General features: G+C 35.6%; 1 protein-coding gene across 7 annotated transcripts in view; it reads right to left on the bottom strand.

The window, feature by feature from the left end:
- Nucleotides 1–21555, bottom strand: part of LOC128223884 (potassium channel subfamily T member 2-like) — a 137045-nt gene that overhangs the window by 88976 nt on the left and 26514 nt on the right. Inside the window, exon 1 of one of the 7 annotated variants that reach the window (XM_052933342.1) lies at nt 2776–3164. The exons of the other annotated variants lie outside the window; for them this stretch is intronic. Within the exon in view, the coding sequence (XP_052789302.1) occupies nt 2776–2789 (14 nt within the window). The 5' untranslated portion in view covers nt 2790–3164. Of the gene's footprint in view, nt 1–2775; nt 3165–21555 lie in introns of those variants that run through there. 7 annotated transcript variants of the gene reach the window in all.

The following is a 21555-nucleotide window of genomic DNA, read 5'->3' as shown; positions in this document are numbered from 1 at the left end:
GCATTTTCCGATTATGTCATCGGCGACCTTAATTGTGCATTTAAGTGTATAGCTAGAGCAATAAATGTCTCTTTACTCAAAAACATAAACTAACACCTTTAATTATTCACACTTACCAATTTACCTCCAATTATGACAGTTTGTTATATTTTGATACGCACAGTAATTTAGCGACATGCCGCAAACCTACATGAAAATTTTCGCACCTACAACTCGATCTACAGTTTGACATAAGGGACAAGGATAATGCGTGATACTCGACCACTGGGACTGAAATAGGAGGTCGACATAGCGAAAAAATCGAGACAAGCAGATTTATTTTTTATAGAATAAAAAGGAATAAATTTGGGACCGGAGAAAAAAGTCGACATACCGGTAACCTGAAAGTCGAGAATATAATTTTTGAGATATCGTACAGAAAAAAATCGGTATTTTTTTCTTAAATGTAACTTTGCTTTAATGTGAATAAGATATCTTCAAGAAAAAAATATGACCTAGTGACGTTGTGTGAGGTTTGTGCACATATACTGGTTTAAACCCCCAGTAAATTTACATTTTACTGACTGTTCCAAGGCAGTACCTAACAATTCTTGATAAAGATACCAATTATTTATATTGAAATTTCCGGTACTGTCCAAACTCATTGGCTCAACATTGCATGGCTCGATATCCTTGCTGGTTCGAACCGGATTGAAAGGACCAATTATATTTTACTATAATATGTCCGTATAAAAATCGATCGGATGGCTCGATATCTTGAGGGTCAGTATAACTCCACCAGTCAGTTTCGCTGTCCCTAGTAAGAATTTCACACCTTGATTTGTTTCCTAAAATGGCTCGATGTCATTTTTGCCAGCTTAGGTAAGAATTTCATACCATGATTTGTTTGCTGGACTTCATTTTATTGATTAGATTTGCTTTATCGGTATTATAATTTAATTATCAAATTTAAATAGTTTAACAGTCTGAGCAAACATGCCATCACTGGCGCGAGTACAAACGTCAAATTATGTCATTACATGTTTAAATCCCAATGCATTTTGATAAGATGTCATTTGCTTAAAAAAATGCGCTTAATGGAAGACTTTAAACAATTGTCAAATGACGGCTGAGAGAAGGTCCCAGTACAATCTAAGCTATTGTTATGTGTTACTCACTGTTACAGGTGTATATAGATTGCTTGTTTATTTTTTTCACCTCGATGTTAATTGCGCAAATTAATAAAAAATCAAATGATATTTTCATAGTATTAAAGGCGTCATGTTGCAAACTCTACAATGTGTGTATAGTAACTATGTCGAATTAATTATCTTCTCTTTCGGAGATAACGTAGCAAATAACAAATGAGGTAAACAAGATTTTCTTTAACATATCAAAGAAAAATACACATTCAGTAAGCAATCCCGCTTGGCTCAATATTCTAGAGACTCTAAGTATTTTGGCCTGTTCCTGGAATATCAAGCCAATGGGTTTCGACTGTATTTGTTTAAAAGAAATCCAATGGGAATTCTTTCCCCAGATATGTGAGTTGTTTTAATGAGTTACTAAGTTGTTTTAACGAAATTAATAAGTAATTTTAAACACGATACTAAGCTGTTATAACAAAATACACAATATTTCTTAACAAGTTTCATTTTTTTTAATAAGATGAACAAAATGACAAGTAGGTCACCTCTTTGCCACTGAACCAGACCGACCTATCCCTTGGTGTTTTTGCAGGAATCTTAAATAATTCAGCAAAAAATCTGAAAATTTCATTCCCTTGCAGATTGTAAAATTTTGAAACAATATTCATATGATAATATTTCACATTATTTTGGGAGCTATTTCAGGCTGTCATCACATAAGAAAGATGTAAATGAAAAATTCAACATAAAACAAGTGCAAATGCACAAACAAATTTTTAGTGACTTTGCTAAGTATTTTATTCCTCAGTAATTTTGCTAAGTGTTTATTGCAAAATACTCAAACTTTTTCTCAGTAACTTCGATAAGTGTCTATTGTGAAATACTCAAAACTGCTTCTCAGTAAGTTCGATTAGTGTTAATTGCGAAATACTCAAAACTGCTTCTCAGTAACTTCGATTAGTGTTAATTGCGAAATACTCAAACTGCTTCTCAGTAATTTCGATTAGTGCTAATTGCAAAATACTCAAACTGCTTCTCAGTAACTTCGATTAGGCCACAACAAATTGATCATTTGTTCTATGGATTTTGCCCAAAAAAAGTAGGAGCGAGCGAGCGAAAAAAAAATTAAAATACTTTTTTTAAAATTTCAGGCAATTCAGAGGCGAGCGCAAGGCGAAAAATTAAAAAAAATATATAAAAAGTTTATTTCTTACCAAATATATCATGCAATATGTCAAGAAATGCTTTTTAATTGCAAACATAGGTTCTTAGTTTAAATATAAATTAAAAGGTTTTGATTGTATCACATGAAAATCTGTCTCAATATATAAAAAATGGCAATAAGATCCAGTGCTTTACTATTAACTTCAATTTAAGCATGGATATATTGTAAAGACAACATTCCTCATATTAACGTGCAATTATTCGAAGACCAAAAAGAAAACTATTGTATTCATCCCGTAACTTAATACTTATCACAAAAGATTTTTTTTTTAGACTAGTAAGAGTAATTCATCATTTGAGCATTTCCAAAAATTGGGTCAGGTCTATATTTGGACCTCTTGAAGCAAATGATAAGGTTGTAGTGACTTTGACATTGAGAATTAAAAACTGAGAAATGCATTGTTGAATTTAAAAAATAACTCACGGAAACATGTTCATTTGTTGTAAGTCGAGTGTCCGTGTATTTTAATATAAGTTTTGCACTCAAAATCTGATTTAGTTATTATTTAACACTAAATTTTGAGTACAAAACAATGAATTACTTAAAACACACATAAATAATTATTGCCTTCGACGCTGTGAACCTGTTGTTGTTTACTTAAGACTATAATCCATTGACTATGACACTGATTTTCAATTAAAAATGTGTATTTTACATTTACGAAAACTGAAAGCATCCTGCAAATTAATACCGGAAATAAATAACAACGGTGCGTCCTGCAAAATATTCCCGACAAAAAAGACTGTCAACAAATATCGGCTGTTTTGCGGTTACCCGGACCTGATTTTGTCCTGACACGAGGAAAGTTTGCTCGCGGGGAATGAAAGCATGGAAATACCTTCAAAAAAGGGCGAAGTCGACGTTGCAGGTTTAAATTTTAAGTAAAAAAACTTCAGAAAATAGAGGAAATTCAGAAGTAAAAAAATTATAATAATATGCGCGGCGAAATAGTATGTGCGGGCGCAAAAAAAAGTTTTTTTGTTTTTTTTTCGTTTTTCGAATTTTAGGTGCGGCAAATCCGACGAACAAATGATCAATTTGTTGTGGCCTTAGTGTTAATTGCGAAATACTCAAACTGCTCCCAGTAACTTCGATTAGTGTTAATTGCAAAATACTCAAACTGCTTTTCAGTAACTTTGCTGAATGTGTCTTGCTAAATACCCAGCTAAGTGTTTATTGCAAAATACTCAAACTATTTCTCAGTAACTTCGATAAGTGTTTATTGCATAATACTCAAACTGCTCCTCAGTAACTTTGCTACCAGGGGGGGGGGGGGGGGGGGGGGCGATTGAACTGCTTCATAGTAACTTTGCTAAGTGTGATGTGTGTCTTGCAAAATACTCAAATTACCTCTTAGTAATTTTGCTAAGTAATCCAAGACCAGAGTTTTTTGCAAAATACCCAATCTGCTGCAAATTTCACCTGAAAACAGTATTAATAAATGACAATCCTGCTACCAATGTTTTATTTTCTGGCATTAATATTGGTGTATGTGAAAATCCTAATTAGACTATTGATCCCACTTCTAGTAACAAGAGGGTGAAATAGATTACCTTACATTTAACACTGAAATCAAGCTATAATGTTGAATAGCTAATGTTTCTTCCACAATTATATAAATTAATTACATAATACAACATCTGACACACATAGGAGTAGTGTGTCTGGATTTGAGTTGGTACCAACTCAATTTTCTGGGGGGTTTATTACCATATTTTCTTGACTATAAGGCGATCCTCTTATGAGACGACCCCTTAACTTTGCCCATGAAATCTGGTACCTTTTGTTTCGACTCGTTTATGAGACGGGGTAAATTTTTAAGCAAATCTAAAATCCTTTAATTCCCCCAAATGTGTGAAAATATTCAAGGTCAACAGAAAATTGTCGACTTTCGCGGTAAATTTGTTGTTTTGATTGAAGAAAATAGTGGGCAACTGTGAGCTCTCTATTTGGAGGTAGGTGAAACTGAGGTTAATAATTAATAAATGGTCACGCATTTATTTTAAAGGTTACAGGACAGGACGTTACTTATCAGGATTGAAATAATTTAACCCAATTTCAATCAAAAGATTGACTGTTATGTTGTGATCAATAAACCGTTTTTAACGGCTTCAATAACAAACCTGCGAAAAGCTGGGGCAATTATGCACGAATAGGTGTTTGTTTAGCAATAGACAATAATATTGTCCCTTGATTGGCGACAATCATAAAGGATTTATATTTGCATTGTCATTTGTCTGCATAATCAAATTGGCAGTTAAGTACCTACATCATATTAAGTTTCCATTTTACTGTTTTATATATCTGTCAAGCTAATTAAACAGACACGCGCCATGCAGATCAAACGGTACACTTTGTGACATCAGAGCACGCGCGGTAAAGAGATTTCCTGTTGTTGTTTACTTTATCGCCCCATACTTGCATCAGCAGAAGATATACCAGTCAGGCAAATACCCTATGTAAAATATTATTGATTTTGACTTGAATCTTTTTTTAATATTTTATCGACTCGCTTATAAGACGGGCCCCCTACTTTCAGGTAAAAAATCGGGACCCAATTTCCCCGTCTTAGAGTCGAGAAAATACAGTAGTACAAAATAAGAAGTCAACATAAAGACCCTTCTACCTCGATCTGTTATAGGCTGTACTATGCTTTAACAACGTTTAAAGTCAGAAGTACACGCTGAAATGAGTATCATTCATTTTTGGGCAGAAACTTACATTTTGCACAAACTACTAAAAAAATATTAAACCGCTAAATTCTAAAGGCCAACAAAATGTGTCAAACATGCCAAATGTTTTGTGTATCTTTGTTAATTAAAACCCGCTAGTACCGTATTATATCATGCATAGGACGCACTTTTTTACCTCCAATTCTCGTCTTAAAAAGGGCCTGCGTCCTTTCTATGCTATTAGAATTGCATCTGTTTTTTTCCAAGTCCATTTCAGGTCGAAAATATCAGACCGGGGAAGAACGCGGTAAAAGTAAGTATCTGTACTGCGTCACCGAAGAGAACAACTGACATAGGTAAAATCACGCAAGTTCGTTAACACACGCAGAAATGTTTACTTTAAAATGATTTATTGAGAAATAAATTGAAAACAAACATGAGTATTTACTTTTTTACAAAAGAGACGCTACTCACAAAAACTCGATGTGAGTCAGCACTTTAACTGGTTTGAGTTATAACGGCAACGGAAAATCGGGAAAGGAGGTAAATATCAATTAATCGTTGTTCATGATTTTAATGTTTCGATATTTTACAAAACATTTTGTTGTATCTTACTGTTTTTAAAAAATAATAAAAGAATGTGCAAAACACAAAGTAGCATTATAGTCACTATCAAATCTTTTCAAATGTGCAAAGGTGTGAAAAACACCCGCTGTCTGTCATTAGAAAAACATCAATAGAACGAACTATTGAGATGGTAATACCGTACGGTTGTTTGTTCGCACTTTACCCGTCGTGCCTTCCGCTGGCAAGGATAATTACCGACACGCATTAATTATGCCTGACATGCTTTAATCTGCGCAGCGACAAGCCTTATCAAAACAATCATCAGTTTTGACAATACACAGTTTTGCAACGGTTGCAACGGTTGACTGTCATTCAAAAGGCATGTCGGAACTATTGCAACGGTTGACTGTCAGTCAGAAGGCGTTTCAGGACTATTACAGCATTTGTATAAGTCTTATAATATGCGTGAATGTTCTCAAAATGTCAAGACTTATATCATTGTTGTGTACACGAAATACGACGATAATTATCGAAATACACAAGACAGTTATCGAAATATGCCTTATATACATTTTTTTTTTTTACTTCAATATATGTTATAAATACTTTACCAACCTCAATTTTGCGGCTCCGATTTTGACATTTTTTCGCTGCGTCCTATCTTATATATTAAGGGTTTTTACCCGTTTTGTTTTTTTTTCAACTATTTTTTTGCCTGCATCCTATCTATGCTAGCGTCCTATACATGATATAATACGGTAGTTGAAAAAAAAATCAGGGTATCCTTAACACATTTCCACCTGCAATATCACTTGAGTATATTGTTAAATGCACACTGACAAACAATGGGTGACACCCAAAATTACATATGATGCTAAAATATTGTTTCTTAATAAATCATGATTGTGCTAACCGTCTTGAAACGATTAGGGTTAAGTAAGCTTACTGTATCTATTCACAAGACCTTAAGGTACCCTTCTTACTCTGGTGGCGGGGGCAAGGTGTCGAAACTTTTCCCGATTCCACAGACCCCACTGCTTCTGTGGTGTGGAAACTGTCGGTAGGATCGTTCTCTCATTGGACCATAGCGGTTGGAGTACCTTCCTCCAGAGCGTTTCGCATGCAGGTTATACCTGCCAGGGCCCTGATGGGGATTTTTACTACAGTCGTTGGCCAGATTTTGGTGATGAAACCACACGAAAGACATAATACACAATCAATTCAAAACTTTCTGGTTTCTTTCATCTTGTCATTTGTGCACAATATGCTGAAATCAATTTGCAAAATTTCACAATTTTCTTGGAAGTCTACACAACTTACTGTAAAGTTTTCACAACTGTCTGGCAAATTTTACAATTTTCGGGGAAGTTTATAGTAAATTAACCACTCGTAAAACATGAGCTACAAAACCATTCCAGAGAAAAAAACTTATACTTTCCGTTTATATTATTATGAAGATCAATAGCGAACAAATTCTGAACAATTCCTAAGTATTATCCTCCGCTTCTTTAATTAGGCCCCAAGCTGTGCCTTCTATAAGTCGTCTCACACCACTGATTCCTGATACCGTCACACAAAACACATCAAGAAAAGAGTCCTTGTAAAATGAACCATTACCATGGTCAATACACTTAACTATGTTGTAGTCAATAATACATCAACTAGACATATTTTTTCAATACATCTAACTAATAAAGCTATTAATTCCCCCAGGTTGTTCGGAATGATATGAAAGTATCAGTATAATTTTTTAAATAATTATTTAAAAAACCAAGTTGTTTTTGCTGTAATATTTTTTTCAGTTTAATACCAATATAATCAAGCCAGTATCACTGTCAATAATCCAAGAAACAAGAATTAAATCTGAAATTGCACCACTGGAAGCTAACCGTCAATCACTGCAGACCAAAAGAATGTGTCACATTGTTTGGAGCGTAATTGCAGAATCTCTTTGGCAATAGAGTAGCATCTGTGGTATTGGTCACATTGCTTACAACAGCTGGCTGTCTCTTGAGGGGAAATTTGATTTTTACTCCTAGTAATGTTTTAACAGAATTATTTTGAAATAATGCTGGTTGTTTTATTGACCTGCTGGTGACTAGGATTGATAATGCCCTGACTTCCAGTTTGTAGAAATGGCAACAAGGTCATAAATAGTGTTTGAAATTTGAACCAGAATTTTTTGTTGAGCTTTAATGCAAAAACAGTAAAATTTGTCAACCATTAATTTTCGTGGATATTGTGGATGAACTGATCAAGAAATTTAAATATTCCCGAACTTTTATGTCACTATATTATTTTCAGAATGTAATATTGAATATGCATTAAATTGTATATATATATATATCTGCTTTTTTACATTGTTGCAATGTCAATCTAATTTGAACAAATCAATTTAAAAACCTATACTTGTGTCTGCCAAATCGTATCAAGTCTATGTACGTCAACCCTATTGGCTGGTCTGCCAAATCATATCAAGTCTACAAACGTCAACCCTATTGGCTGGTCTGCCAAATCGTATCAAGTCTAGGAACGTCAACCCTATTGGCTGGTCTGCCAAATCGTATCAAGTCTACGAACGTCAACCCCAGGGCTTCTAAAACTTTGGAACCTCAATCAGTCCGGACCCAGCGACGGCCCCCCCTCCCCCCCCCAAAAAAATTAATCCCCACCCTCAAAAAAAGAAAGACCTGTTCAATAGTCCAATTTTATAGAAATGTCATACATTTTCGCGACATATTTTCTGCCAATATTTTATGCGATGTGGCAATTCGTAAGAGGGCTCTAGAGCCAGCATAGCCGATTCGGTTAGTCATTGATACAAGTTTAATTCAAATGAGATTCTCATCGAGTTCTGCGGCATTTCTAACAAGAAAGACTGCGATCGTAATTAACTGTGGCTGTCGGGAAGCGGTCAGATGACAAAAAGTGAAACATGATTTATTTGCTTAATGCTTCTTTAGTGGGTCAACATTCAACTGATAATCTTGAATAATAGTATATATATAGATTTTTAATTGGGGCAACAAGCTCAAAGTGTGATATCAACAACGATTTTTTCATTACTGCGAATAAATATGACGTAAGCGGCGGACTCAGCTGTCAGACAATGTAGTTTATCAAGCGTATCGCTGTTGATATCTTATATATTATTACATTAATTAATTCGGTATTTAATGCTTTCAGGGATTAACAATGACATGCATTTATCTTTAAAGCCGTTTTTAACCAGCAATGGTTCTTTATAACAATTTAAATTTAACCGTTTTGTAATCAACAAACGGATATCATGTACCAGTAATGATGGACGATGACATAGCATATTGCCATGAAAATATGGACCGATTTTAACACTTAATCAGGAAAGCAGCAAGCAGATAATTAACACACAGTTTGTTTAATTGTGTCTTCTGCTTATACCAAAACACGTGATTGGACCGATTGCAAGCGTCTGCTAATTAACAGATAGGCTATAGAGTGATCAGCATAGCGGAAAAAGCAGCTGGTCGCATCGGTCTCATGGTAACCAATTTAAGTCACTTTTATGACCTATTTGATGTAGTTTTAAATGTGTGAATGACCCATGAATGTTTGTGTATTACAATTTCTACATCTTTTACTGACTTAATCGTTTTGGACCGAAATTACAAAAAAAATTAGAAAATTTTGGACCGATTTTTTTACACTTTTTGGAACTAAAATCGGTCTGGCTTGGTCAAAATCAGTCCAGACCGGCAAGTTGCCGGTTTTTAGAAGCCCTGGTCAACCCTATTGGCTGGTCTGCCAAATCGTATCAAGTCTACGAACGTCAACCCTATTGGCTGGTCTGCCAAATCGTATCAAGTCTACGAACGTCAACCCTATTGGCTGGTCTGCCAAATCGTATCAAGTCTACGAACGTCAACCCTATTGGCTGGTCTGCCAAATCGTATAAAGTCTAGGAATGTCAACCCTATTGGCTGGTCTGCCAAATTGTATAAAGTCTAGGAACGTCAACCCTATTGGCTGGTCTGCCAAATTGTATAAAGTCTAGGAACGTCAACCCTATTGGCTGGTCTGCCTATAAAAAATTGGCTTAGTTGTAGTAAGCTCATTTTGTCTCTGCAAATGACAATGACGCTAAGTCTGTAACACAATCTCTCAACTGTTTCTCTAAAAGAAAAACAGGTAAGCTAAATATCCAAGAATTTCATAACCAATGAAAAGCTTCATAAAACCTCAAAATTTCATGTGGATGAAATCAACTCTTGTGTGTTTGCAGTAAAAAAGATTTGTGAAACACTACTTGTTCCTGAAGGCGTAGCTTCTAATGATGTTCTGATGATCGATTATAATAAAAAATTGATTGGTTAGACATAAAATTATTTAAGTTTGAATTATTTCCGCCTATTTTCTCCTTTAAATTCATTTATGCATTCGGATGTGTTCAGTTTTTATTATAAACAATAATGGCTTAAAGCAACAACACTAAATTACTTTAAACATACACATACCATAAGCAAAGTGAAGGTTAACGAAGTTATTGTACAAGTAATATTTGCAGTTCAGTTTTTAAGCCATTTGTTTAACTGTCCCACTTTGCAATGAATATCTACCAACTTAAATATTCTCAATGTCAAGGTTTCAAGTTCTCGAAATATGATAACTTTTCAATAATCTGTACCGCAATACCTTTCAGGCTGGCAAAACTACCTTTTTCTTTGCTTCTTTTTTCTGTAATGGCACTCCCATATGTTAAATCTGCACTCTCACAGATTTACCATTTTTACAATTTTTTATTTTTTGTCTCCGAAAGGGCAAAGATATCTGTAAACAAATGATATATGATTGCTAACAAAAAATCTCAGATTGTAGATTTTCAAATTTGCATTCGAAAATTAATGTTTTATAGCTTAAATCGTTACTAATGGTTTAAGAAAAATGCATAAAACATCAATTTTTTAACTAAAATATAAAAGTCTGCGATTAGGGACATTGCATTTATTATTCCTGAAAAGGTAGGTTATACATTTTTACCCAGATAAACACAATCCCATCCACCATCTTCACCTTGGCACAGCTCACTAAGGGACATAACTGGACATCTCTATAAGTCAGAGTTACAAAGTTAATCATCATTGAACATACACACAGTCAGGTGTAAATTAAATGGGTAATTCCTCAAAAAAACAAACAGGAACAGTTATTAGGAGGAGACATGAAACTCCCACAGCCTAATTCTTTGACAATATTTTAAAGTTCTGATCATACTCAGAATTCTTTCTCATGGAATCCTAAATTCAATCAAATGCAGCTGGTTCATGTAAGGTCCAATTACCGGTCAAAAAGGATGGTGTGGTCAATATTTAATGACTATACCAGCTGACCCAGCAGACCCTGTTCCCATGGCGGAGAGTGTTACCAAGTTACTCAATTCCCTTGAAAGAGACCTAAAAGAGACCTAAGCTTGTACTATTGCTTTTTATTCCCAGAAGTACAGCCTTATATATTGTCAAGATTTCATAAGGAAATATCCAATATTCCCCAGTTGTAGGTGATACGAAATTACCATCACATTTGTTTACTACATGGTATAAACCAATAACTCTGACAGAACAATCCCAAAATCAGTGCCATTATTACATCCCCTGCTTCTGTGTTATTCTATGAGATCATTAACAGTGCATTCTGTCCAACACTAAGCTGATGAAAATAAATCCAGGGGCATACCCAGGCATACAACAGTACACCCAGGCATAAAAAAAAGCTTTAGGTTCTGAAAAGACATGCACTTAAATCTCAAAATCAGAAATAAAAATCAAAGGCTAAGGGGGTGTTGATACAAGGAATGTTTTACTATTTACAGTTCATTGTACTTCCGTTGCATGTTGGCTTTCAGAATGTTTCGAAATGGTTCTTTCATTTCCGTTTTCTTGAATTAATCCTGCAGGAATTGACACACATTCCAGCTCCCACCCCATGTAACAGTTTAAGGTCACACTTATGTATGAAAGGCATACATTTAACTCCAATGATTTAAAAACACATACTTTACTGGTATGTAAAAGCTCTATTTACTTTGACAATTTTGATACCAAATAATATGATAGGCTTTCTCTATCAATACAAGGTGCTTTATTGTGATGAGAAGTAGTCTCCCTTAAAAACTATTCATATTTTCCTAGTTACTTCAGAGACTCGGCCTATGCAAACAAAACTGACCAAATTCAGTTAGTAGGATAACACAGTGTGTAAATCACAGGCCATAGTACAGGAGGAGAAAACTACAATCGAGGGGTACCAGGTCACTGTCCAAGGACAAGCATACCATGGTACAGGGAGTAGCATACCATGGTAAAGGGAGTAGCATACCATGATAGTGGGAGTAGCATACCATGGTACAGGGTGTAGCATACCACCATAGAAGGAATAGCATACCAGGGTACAGGGAGTAGCATACCACGGTACAGGGAGTAGCATACCAGAGAAAGTAGCATACCACGGTATAGGGAGTAGCATACCAGGGTACAGGGAGCAGCATACCATGGTAGAGGGAGTAGCATACCACGGTAGAGAAAGTAGCATACCATGGTAGAGGGAGTAGCATACCATGGTACAGAAAGTAACATACCATGGTACAGAAAATAGCACACCACAGTTGAGGGAGTTACCATGGTACAAAGAGAAGCATACCTTGGTAGAGGGAGAAGCATATCACAGTAGAGGGAGATGCATACCATGGTAGAGGGAGTAGCATACCATGGTCCAGAAAGTAGCATACTATGGTAGAGAAAGTAGCATGCCACAGTTGAGGGAGTTACCATGGAATAAAGAGTAGCATACCATGGTAGAGGGAGTAGCATACCATGGAACAGAAAGTAGCATACCATGGTAAATACCACAGTAGAGGGAGTTACCATGGTTCAGGGAGTAGCATACCACAGTACAGGGAGTAGCATACCACAGTAGAGGGAGAAGAATACCACAGTAGAGGGAGTAGCATACCACGCTAGAGAGAGTAGCATACCACAGTAGAGGGAGAAGCATACCACACTAGAGAAAGTAGCATACCATGGTTAAGGGATTAACATACACCTGTTAAGAGAGTAGCATACAAGGAAGGATAAAGAAACATAAAATGGTTATTTGACTAGCATACCATGGCATATTGACTAGCATACCACTGCACAGGGAGTAGCATACCATGGTAGAGAAAGAAGCATACCACTGTACAGGGATTAGCATTCCATGGTAGAGAAAGAAGCATACAATGGTTCTGTGATTAGCATACCATGGTACAGGGAGTAGTATACAACTGTACAGGGAATAACATACAACAGTAGAGGGAGAAGCCTACCATGGAAGATTGAGTAGCATACCATGAAAGATGGTCGAGAAAGAACATACCAAGGAAGAGGGCGTAGCATACAACTGTAGATGGAGCAGCATACCATGATAGGTGGAGTAGCATATCATGGTAGATGGAGTAGCATACCATGGTAGAGAAAGACACATACCATGGTACAGGGAGTAGCATACCACTGTAGTTGGAGTAGTATACTAGGGCTGTAACGAGTGCCCGAGTACCCGAGTTATCGCGAGTCAAAGCAAAATATTTGACACAAATACTCCCCAGGGCTGAGATCGCTGGATTGCGATTCAAGTGCAAAATTAAATAAAAGAATAAAACAAAATGATTTAATTCAATTCCAGCAAATATTGTGGCTGTTTAAAAAAACTAAAAATAATGTATTGTTTATCCGAAATGTCCGAAATAAGTTACACTGACGCAAATGGAAGTTAATTCATACAGAGCTAGCATTCAATTCAGTGTGCGGTGTTCGAATGGAGAATGCTTCTTGTCAAGGTTTTGAGGGAAAATAATGTTTTAAAAAGAATATAAATATAGAAATAAGAAATAAAAAGTCAAAGGGCATTAAAGAAATTATAAAGAGAAGATCTACAATAATTAAATAGAATGTGAAACTTATGTACAGCTATCATTTATTTTCGTCTGCAATTCAAAGTCAATATGGCATCCCTGTCAACAAAAACATCAAATCCAGCGCTATATAGACAAAAAAGTAAAAACTAAACAAAAATGAAGCTTTTGTTACATCTACTATGCATTTACTTTCAAAATATGTATTGCTTTATAACCAAGTGAATCGTGATTCGATTCGTGGATCGCAAGTCGCATATCATGGTAGATGAAGTAGCATACCATGGTAGATGGAGTAGCATATCATGGTAGATGTAATAGCATACCAAGGAAGACTGGAGTAGCATATCATGGTAGATGAAGTAGCATACCATGGTAGATGGAGTAGCATATCATGGTGAACGAAGTAGCATACCATGGTAGATGGAGTAGCATATAATGGTAGATGAAGTAGCATACCATGGTAGATGGAGTAGCATGTCATGGTAGAGAAAGAAGCATACCATGGCACAGGGAGAAGCATACATCTTAAGATGGAAAAGCGTACCACTGTAGATGGAGTAGCATACCACAGTAGAGGGAGTAGCATACCATGGTTCTAGGATTAGCATACCACTGTAGATGGAGTAGCATACCATGGAAGAGGGAGTAGCATACCACTGTAGATGGAGTAGCAGACCGTGGTAGAGAAAGAAGCCTACCATGGAAGAGGGAGTAGCATACCACTGTAGATGTAGTTTCATGTCATTAAAAAGAGTATTGTTACTGTGAATGTACTTATAAAATTTGAAATTGATACCTTTAATTGTTTCAAAGAAATTTTGATTTCTTTTACAAACATACAGAGGCAAAGACAGTCAGTGTGATTACAATAGGGCACCCGGAGTCTTGAGTTTTTGTTGAGCCCTAAAAATGCAAATCAGGACATTTTGATAGTGTATGTCCTAACAATACCACAGAATACTGCTATATTGATCCAGTAAAACATCTACTGTCATTACCGATGACATCATCGAACAAAGAATTAAAGGCAAGACCTATGTATCTTTGCAACTACACTCTCTAATACTATTTTCTCCAAATCTATCAGGAGATATCTACAAAGATATTTAAAGATTCTCCCATTTTATTGTGTATGTAATTATTCTAGAAGAAGCATTCCAGAAAACCAAACGAATGTTTGCCTTTCACAGTGATTTTATCATCTGTCTGCAATAAAGGCTTTTAGAGCAAAATAAATAAATACATAATTATAGTCCATTCTTAGATAGTATTTCAGATTTCTGAAGCATTGAGCAACAGTAGTAGGTTTTAGACAAAAACAACAAATATCAAACAATAATCAATCTTGTAAAGCGTGCAATGAAACATTGTATTCCCATAATACAAACACAATTAAAACAAGTGCTTGTGAACAATTTGAACTGCGCATATCACATGCAAGTATATAAATCAATTCATTGTAAACTGCAGGGAGTAATGAGCACTATTGTATTGCTATGAAAAACAATTTCATACATGAACATTGATTTTTCTCCACAGAGACACTATGCCTCAATATTGTCCATGTAACCACCCCACCAATCAACTAGTTAGCGAGCCATTTATTTCCTAATCCCCATAGCCCAGGAATGAACTATATTAAATTGATCATTTCATCACAAGAATTTAATCAAATCTTATTTTTCCATTATTATAAACTGTAACATGAAACATAGCTCAGTGTTTCTACGGCCACATTTTAGAAAGTGTGAATATTTTTTTCTGTAATTTTACAGCTACAATATGCTTTTAATTTTCTCGATCAATTCTGTTACCAAGACAAACACACATCACTAGGGCCATCCTTGAAAGTTGTTGGTTTATAGCTGCCATATCAACACAGCAAAATGGCTGACTAATTTGTTTGTGTCTAACATGCATAAACAAATCTATTTTCAAATTACGTTATACAGTAAACTGCGATCGCTCGAGGACGCCGGGGACGGAGCTGAAACCTTGAGTGATCCGATGTTTCAAACGACCCGAGTTTCCATTCTAGTCTGTAATGAAATGTCTAACAATGTTTTCTCAAAGTTTGAAGCCGTCAGTTTACTTTGCACCGATTATGTATTGCATTGAGGAAATCACTCATAAAATATGTTTAAAAGCTTTTGTACAATAATTGTGAAAATGTTAAAGAACAAGAGGCCCAAAAGGGCCTATGCTTTACTGGCATGGCTCTTGTGGTCATTTTCAATCCAGAGCATGTACGTTTGAGTAATAGGCAACAAATATACAGTTCACTTTTAGTGTTTTGGTTTGCTGAAAACACTGCACGTTCAACATCTGAGGACAGGAAGTGTTGTAAGCAGATTGGTTGCATGAACTATTTTAATATGTGCCAAGTAAAGGTAATCTGAGGATAAGAAATATTTGCTTTTAAAACGGTACTCATCGTCAAAATTTCATTTCTGTAGCCTTAAAAATAAAAAGTTGGTCAAAGGTCAAAGTCAAGGACATCCGAGGACAACATTAATGCTTGTTTGTAAAACTGTTCACATGGTCAAAATTTCATTACTATAGCTTTAAAATTTAATAAGTAAGTCAAAAGGGGTGGGGCCAGCTTGTGCCCAAGGGGCATTATTTCAAATGTTTTCAATTGCATAGCTTTTTTATACTTTCAAGACCCATTTTCCAGGCATGCATGGGCAAATCTGGCTGGTTTTCAAAAGGAACCGAGTTCTAATGGATATCTAAATACTGTACAAGTTTCATCGAGATACAATCAAAACTGAAGACTGTATCGTGTTCACAAGCTAGTGTTTACACAATAGCATTTTTTATACTATCAAGGGCCATAATCTAGGCATGCATGGGTGGATCTGGCTGGTTTTCGAAAGGAACCGAGCTCTAATGGATATCTGGGGGGGGGGGGGGGGAGGGGCAGTAATGATCCCAGGGGCATAATTTGAACAAGCCTTCACAAGCAATTGTGACTTTACATGTAAACTTGGCTAAAAATAGACTTCGCTCATGTAGTCTTGGCTAAAAATAGACTTAGCTTAAAATAGCATTTTTTATACTTTCAAGACCCATAATCCAGGCATGCATGGGAAAATCTGGCTGGTTTTCAAAAGGAACTGAGTTCTAATGGATATCTAAATACTGTACAAGTTTCATCGAGATACAATCAAAACTGAAGACTGTATCATGTTCACAAGCAATTGTTTACAGACAAACTGATTTTTTAATACTTTCAAGGCCCATAATCTAGGCATGCATGGTTGGATCTGGCTGGTTTTCAAAAGGAACCGAGCTCTAATGGATATCTAAATACTGTACAAGTTTCATCGAGATACAATCAAAACTGAAGACTGTATCGTGTTCACAAGCAATTGTTTACACAATATCATTTTTTTATACTATCAAGGGCCATAATCTAGGCATGCCTGAGTGAATCTGGCTAGTTTTCGAAAGGAACCGAGCTCTAATGGATATCTAAAAACTGTACAAGTTTCATCGAGATACAATCAAAACTGAAGACTGTATCCTGTTCACAAGCTAGTGTTTACACAATAGCATTTTTTTATACTATACAGACACACGGACGCACGAACGCACGGATGCACATACTTCGTACACATTACCATCGCATAAGCTCTTCTGGCCTTTGGCCAGTAGAGCTAAAAACCAAAAAATGATTAAAATTTTAATAGCCAAGTTTATTGTTACAAAAAAAAATGCATTTTATCAACAAACAACATAATAATATGATTAAATTCTTGTCATTAACTTTTCACAATTATCTTCTTAAATGCACTTATCAAGTATTAGTGGTCATGCGTAAATGGTGAAAATCATTTATTCACACCTTCTCAAATTTCATACCATCCATCATGCCATTTCCAAAACTTGCGAAAATGCTAACACCTGCCAATTGTTTATTTTGAAACAAGCTTTCGAAAAAATGTGTAAATTATGACCTCGAGGTAATCATTAGGTTTGCCGCATGATTTGTGTATTTGGGACCGGCAAAGGTGCTCAACTCCTCAACTTACTTACATTTCGATCCAGCGTTAATATATTTTATATGAAAATAGAAGGGATAATGGTTGGGACTAAGCTGATGATGCCATTTGCATGATTTTATTATGTTGAAAACGCCTAAACGACAGAAAGCAAAACTGATGATGACGCCATTTGCATGATTTTATTATGTTGCGATAGCATCAACGACAGAAAGCAAAACTTATAATGACACCATTAGCATGATTTTATTATGTTGCGATAGCATCAACGATAGAAAGCAAAACTTATAATGACACCATTTGCATGATTTTATTATGTTGGGATAACATCAACAATAGAAAGCAAAACTAGTGATGACGCCATTCGCATGATTTTATTATGTTATAATGGCATCACTCTTTAAAAAGCAAAACTAGTGATGATGCCATTTGCATGATTTTATTATGTTGAAAACGCCTAAACGACAGAAAGCAAAACTGATGATGACGCCATTTGCATGATTTTATTATGTTGCGATAGCATCAACGATAGAAAGCAAAACTTATAATGACACCATTTGCATGATTTTATTATGTTGCGATAGCATCAACGATAGAAAGCAAAACTTATAATGACACCATTTGCATGATTTTATTATGTTGCGATAGCATCAACGATAGAAAGCAAAACTTATAATGACACCATTTGCATGATTTTATTATGTTGCGATAGCATCAACGATAGAAAGCAAAACTTATAATGACACCATTTGCATGATTTTATTATGTTGGGATAACATCAACAATAGAAAGCAAAACTAGTGATGACGCCATTCGCATGATTCTATAATGTTCCAATGGCCTTAACAATAGAAAGCAAAACTAGTGATGAAGCCATTCGCATGATTCTATTATGTTCCAATGGCCTTAACAATAGAAAGCAAAACTAGTGATGACGCCATTCGCATGATTCTATTATGTTCCAATGGCCTTAACAATAGAAAGCAAAACTAGTGATGAAGCCATTCGCATGATTCTATTATGTTCCTATGGCCTTAACAATAGAAAGCAAAACTAGTGATGAAGCCATTCGCATGATTCTATTATGTTCCAATGGCCTTAACAATAGAAAGCAAAACTAGTGATGAAGCCATTCGCATGATTCTATTATGTTCCAATGGCCTTAACAAAAGAAAGCAAAACTAGTGATGAAGCCATTCGCATGATTCTATTATGTTCCAATGGCCTTAACAATAGAAAGCAAAACTAGTGATGAAGCCATTCGCATGATTCTATTATGTTCCAATGGCCTTAACAATAGAAAGCAAAACTAGTGATGACATCATTCGCATGATTCTATAATGTTCCAATGGCCTTAACAATAGAAAGCAAAACTAGTGATGAAGCCATTCGCATGATTCTATTATGTTCCAATGGCCTTAACAATAGAAAGCAAAACTAGTGATGACGCCATTCGCATGATTCTATAATGTTCCAATGGCCTTAACAATAGAAAGCAAAACTAGTGATGAAGCCATTCGCATGATTCTATTATGTTCCAATGGCCTTAACAATAGAAAGCAAAACTAGTGATGAAGCCATTCGCATGATTCTATTATGTTCCAATGGCCTTAACAATAGAAAGCAAAACTAGTGATGACATCATTCGCATGATTCTATTATGTTCCTATGGCCTTAACAATAGAAAGCAAAACTAGTGATGAAGCCATTCGCATGATTCTATTATGTTCCAATGGCCTTAACAATAGAAAGCAAAACTAGTGATGACGCCATTCGCATGATTCTATTATGTTCCAATGGCCTTAACAATAGAAAGCAAAACTAGTGATGAAGCCATTCGCATGATTCTATTATGTTCCTATGGCCTTAACAATAGAAAGCAAAACTAGTGATGAAGCCATTCGCATGATTCTATTATGTTCCAATGGCCTTAACAATAGAAAGCAAAACTAGTGATGAAGCCATTCGCATGATTCTATTATGTTCCTATGGCCTTAACAATAGAAAGCAAAACTAGTGATGACGCCATTCGCATGATTCTATTATGTTCCTATAGCCTTAACAATAGAAAGCAAAACTAGTGATGACGCCATTCGCATGATTCTATTATGTTCCAATGGCCTTAACAATAGAAAGCAAAACTAGTGATGACGCCATTCGCATGATTCTATTATGTTCCAATGGCCTTAACAATAGAAAGCAAAACTAGTGATGAAGCCATTCGCATGATTCTATTATGTTCCAATGGCCTTAACAATAGAAAGCAAAACTAGTGATGACGCCATTCACATGATTCTATTATGTTCCAATGGCCTTAACAATAGAAAGCAAAACTAGTGATGAAGCCATTCGCATGATTCTATTATGTTCCAATGGCCTTAACAATAGAAAGCAAAACTAGTGATGAAGCCATTCGCATGATTCTATTATGTTCCAATGGCCTTAACAATAGAAAGCAAAACTAGTGATGAAGCCATTCGCATGATTCTATTATGTTCCAATGGCCTTAACAATAGAAAGCAAAACTAGTGATGAAGCCATTCGCATGATTCTATTATGTTCCAATGGCCTTAACAATAGAAAGCAAAACTAGTGATGAAGCCATTCGCATGATTCTATTATGTTCCAATGGCCTTAACAATAGAAAGCAAAACTAGTGATGAAGCCATTTGCATGATTTTATTATGTTCCAATGGCCTTAACAATAGAAAGCAAAACTAGTGATGACGCCATTCGCATGATTCTATTATGTTCCAATGGCCTTAACAATAGAAAGCAAAACTAGTGATGAAGCCATTCGCATGATTCTATTATGTTCCAATGGCCTTAACAATAGAAAGCAAAACTAGTGATGACGCCATTCGCATGATTCTATTATGTTCCTATGGCCTTAACAATAGAAAGCAAAACTAGTGATGACGCCATTCGCATGATTCTATTATGTTCCTATGGCCTTAACAATAGAAAGCAAAACTAGTGATGACGCCATTCGCATGATTCTATTATGTTCCTATGGCCTTAACAATAGAAAGCAAAACTAGTGATGACGCCATTCGCATGATTCTATTATGTTCCAATGGCCTTAACAATAGAAAGCAAAACTAGTGATGACGCCATTCGCATGATTCTATTATGTTCAAATGGCCTTAACAATAGAAAGCAAAACTAGTGATGAAGCCATTCGCATGATTCTATTATGTTCAAATGGCCTTAACAATAGAAAGCAAAACTAGTGATGACGCCATTCGCATGATTCTATTATGTTCAAATGGCCTTAACAATAGAAAGCAAAACTAGTGATGAAGCCATTCGCATGATTCTATTATGTTCCAATGGCCTTAACAATAGAAAGCAAAACTAGTGATGACGCCATTCGCATGATTCTATTATGTTCCTATGGCCTTAACAATAGAAAGCAAAACTAGTGATGACATCATTCGCATGATTCTATTATGTTCCAATGGCCTTAACAATAGAAAGCAAAACTAGTGATGACGCCATTCGCATGATTCTATTATGTTCCAATGGCCTTAACAATAGAAAGCAAAACTAGTGATGAAGCCATTCGCATGATTCTATTATGTTCAAATGGCCTTAACAATAGAAAGCAAAACTAGTGATGACGCCATTCGCATGATTCTATTATGTTCCTATGGCCTTAACAATAGAAAGCAAAACTAGTGATGACATCATTCGCATGATTCTATTATGTTCCAATGGCCTTAACAATAGAAAGCAAAACTAGTGATGACGCCATTCGCATGATTCTATTATGTTCCTATGGCCTTAACAATAGAAAGCAAAACTAGTGATGAAGCCATTCGCATGATTCTATTATGTTCAAATGGCCTTAACAATAGAAAGCAAAACTAGTGATGACGCCATTCGCATGATTTTATTATGTTCCAATGGCCTTAACAATAGAAAGCAAAACTAGTGATGAAGCCATTCGCATGATTCTATTATGTTCCTATGGCCTTAACAATAGAAAGCAAAACTAGTGTGACGCCATTCGCATGATTTTATTATGTTC

This window comes from Mya arenaria, chromosome 17 (genome assembly GCF_026914265.1).
Source record: "Mya arenaria isolate MELC-2E11 chromosome 17, ASM2691426v1".
Lineage (NCBI taxonomy): Eukaryota > Metazoa > Mollusca > Bivalvia > Myida > Myidae > Mya > Mya arenaria.
This window is presented reverse-complemented; position numbering and strand designations above follow the sequence as displayed.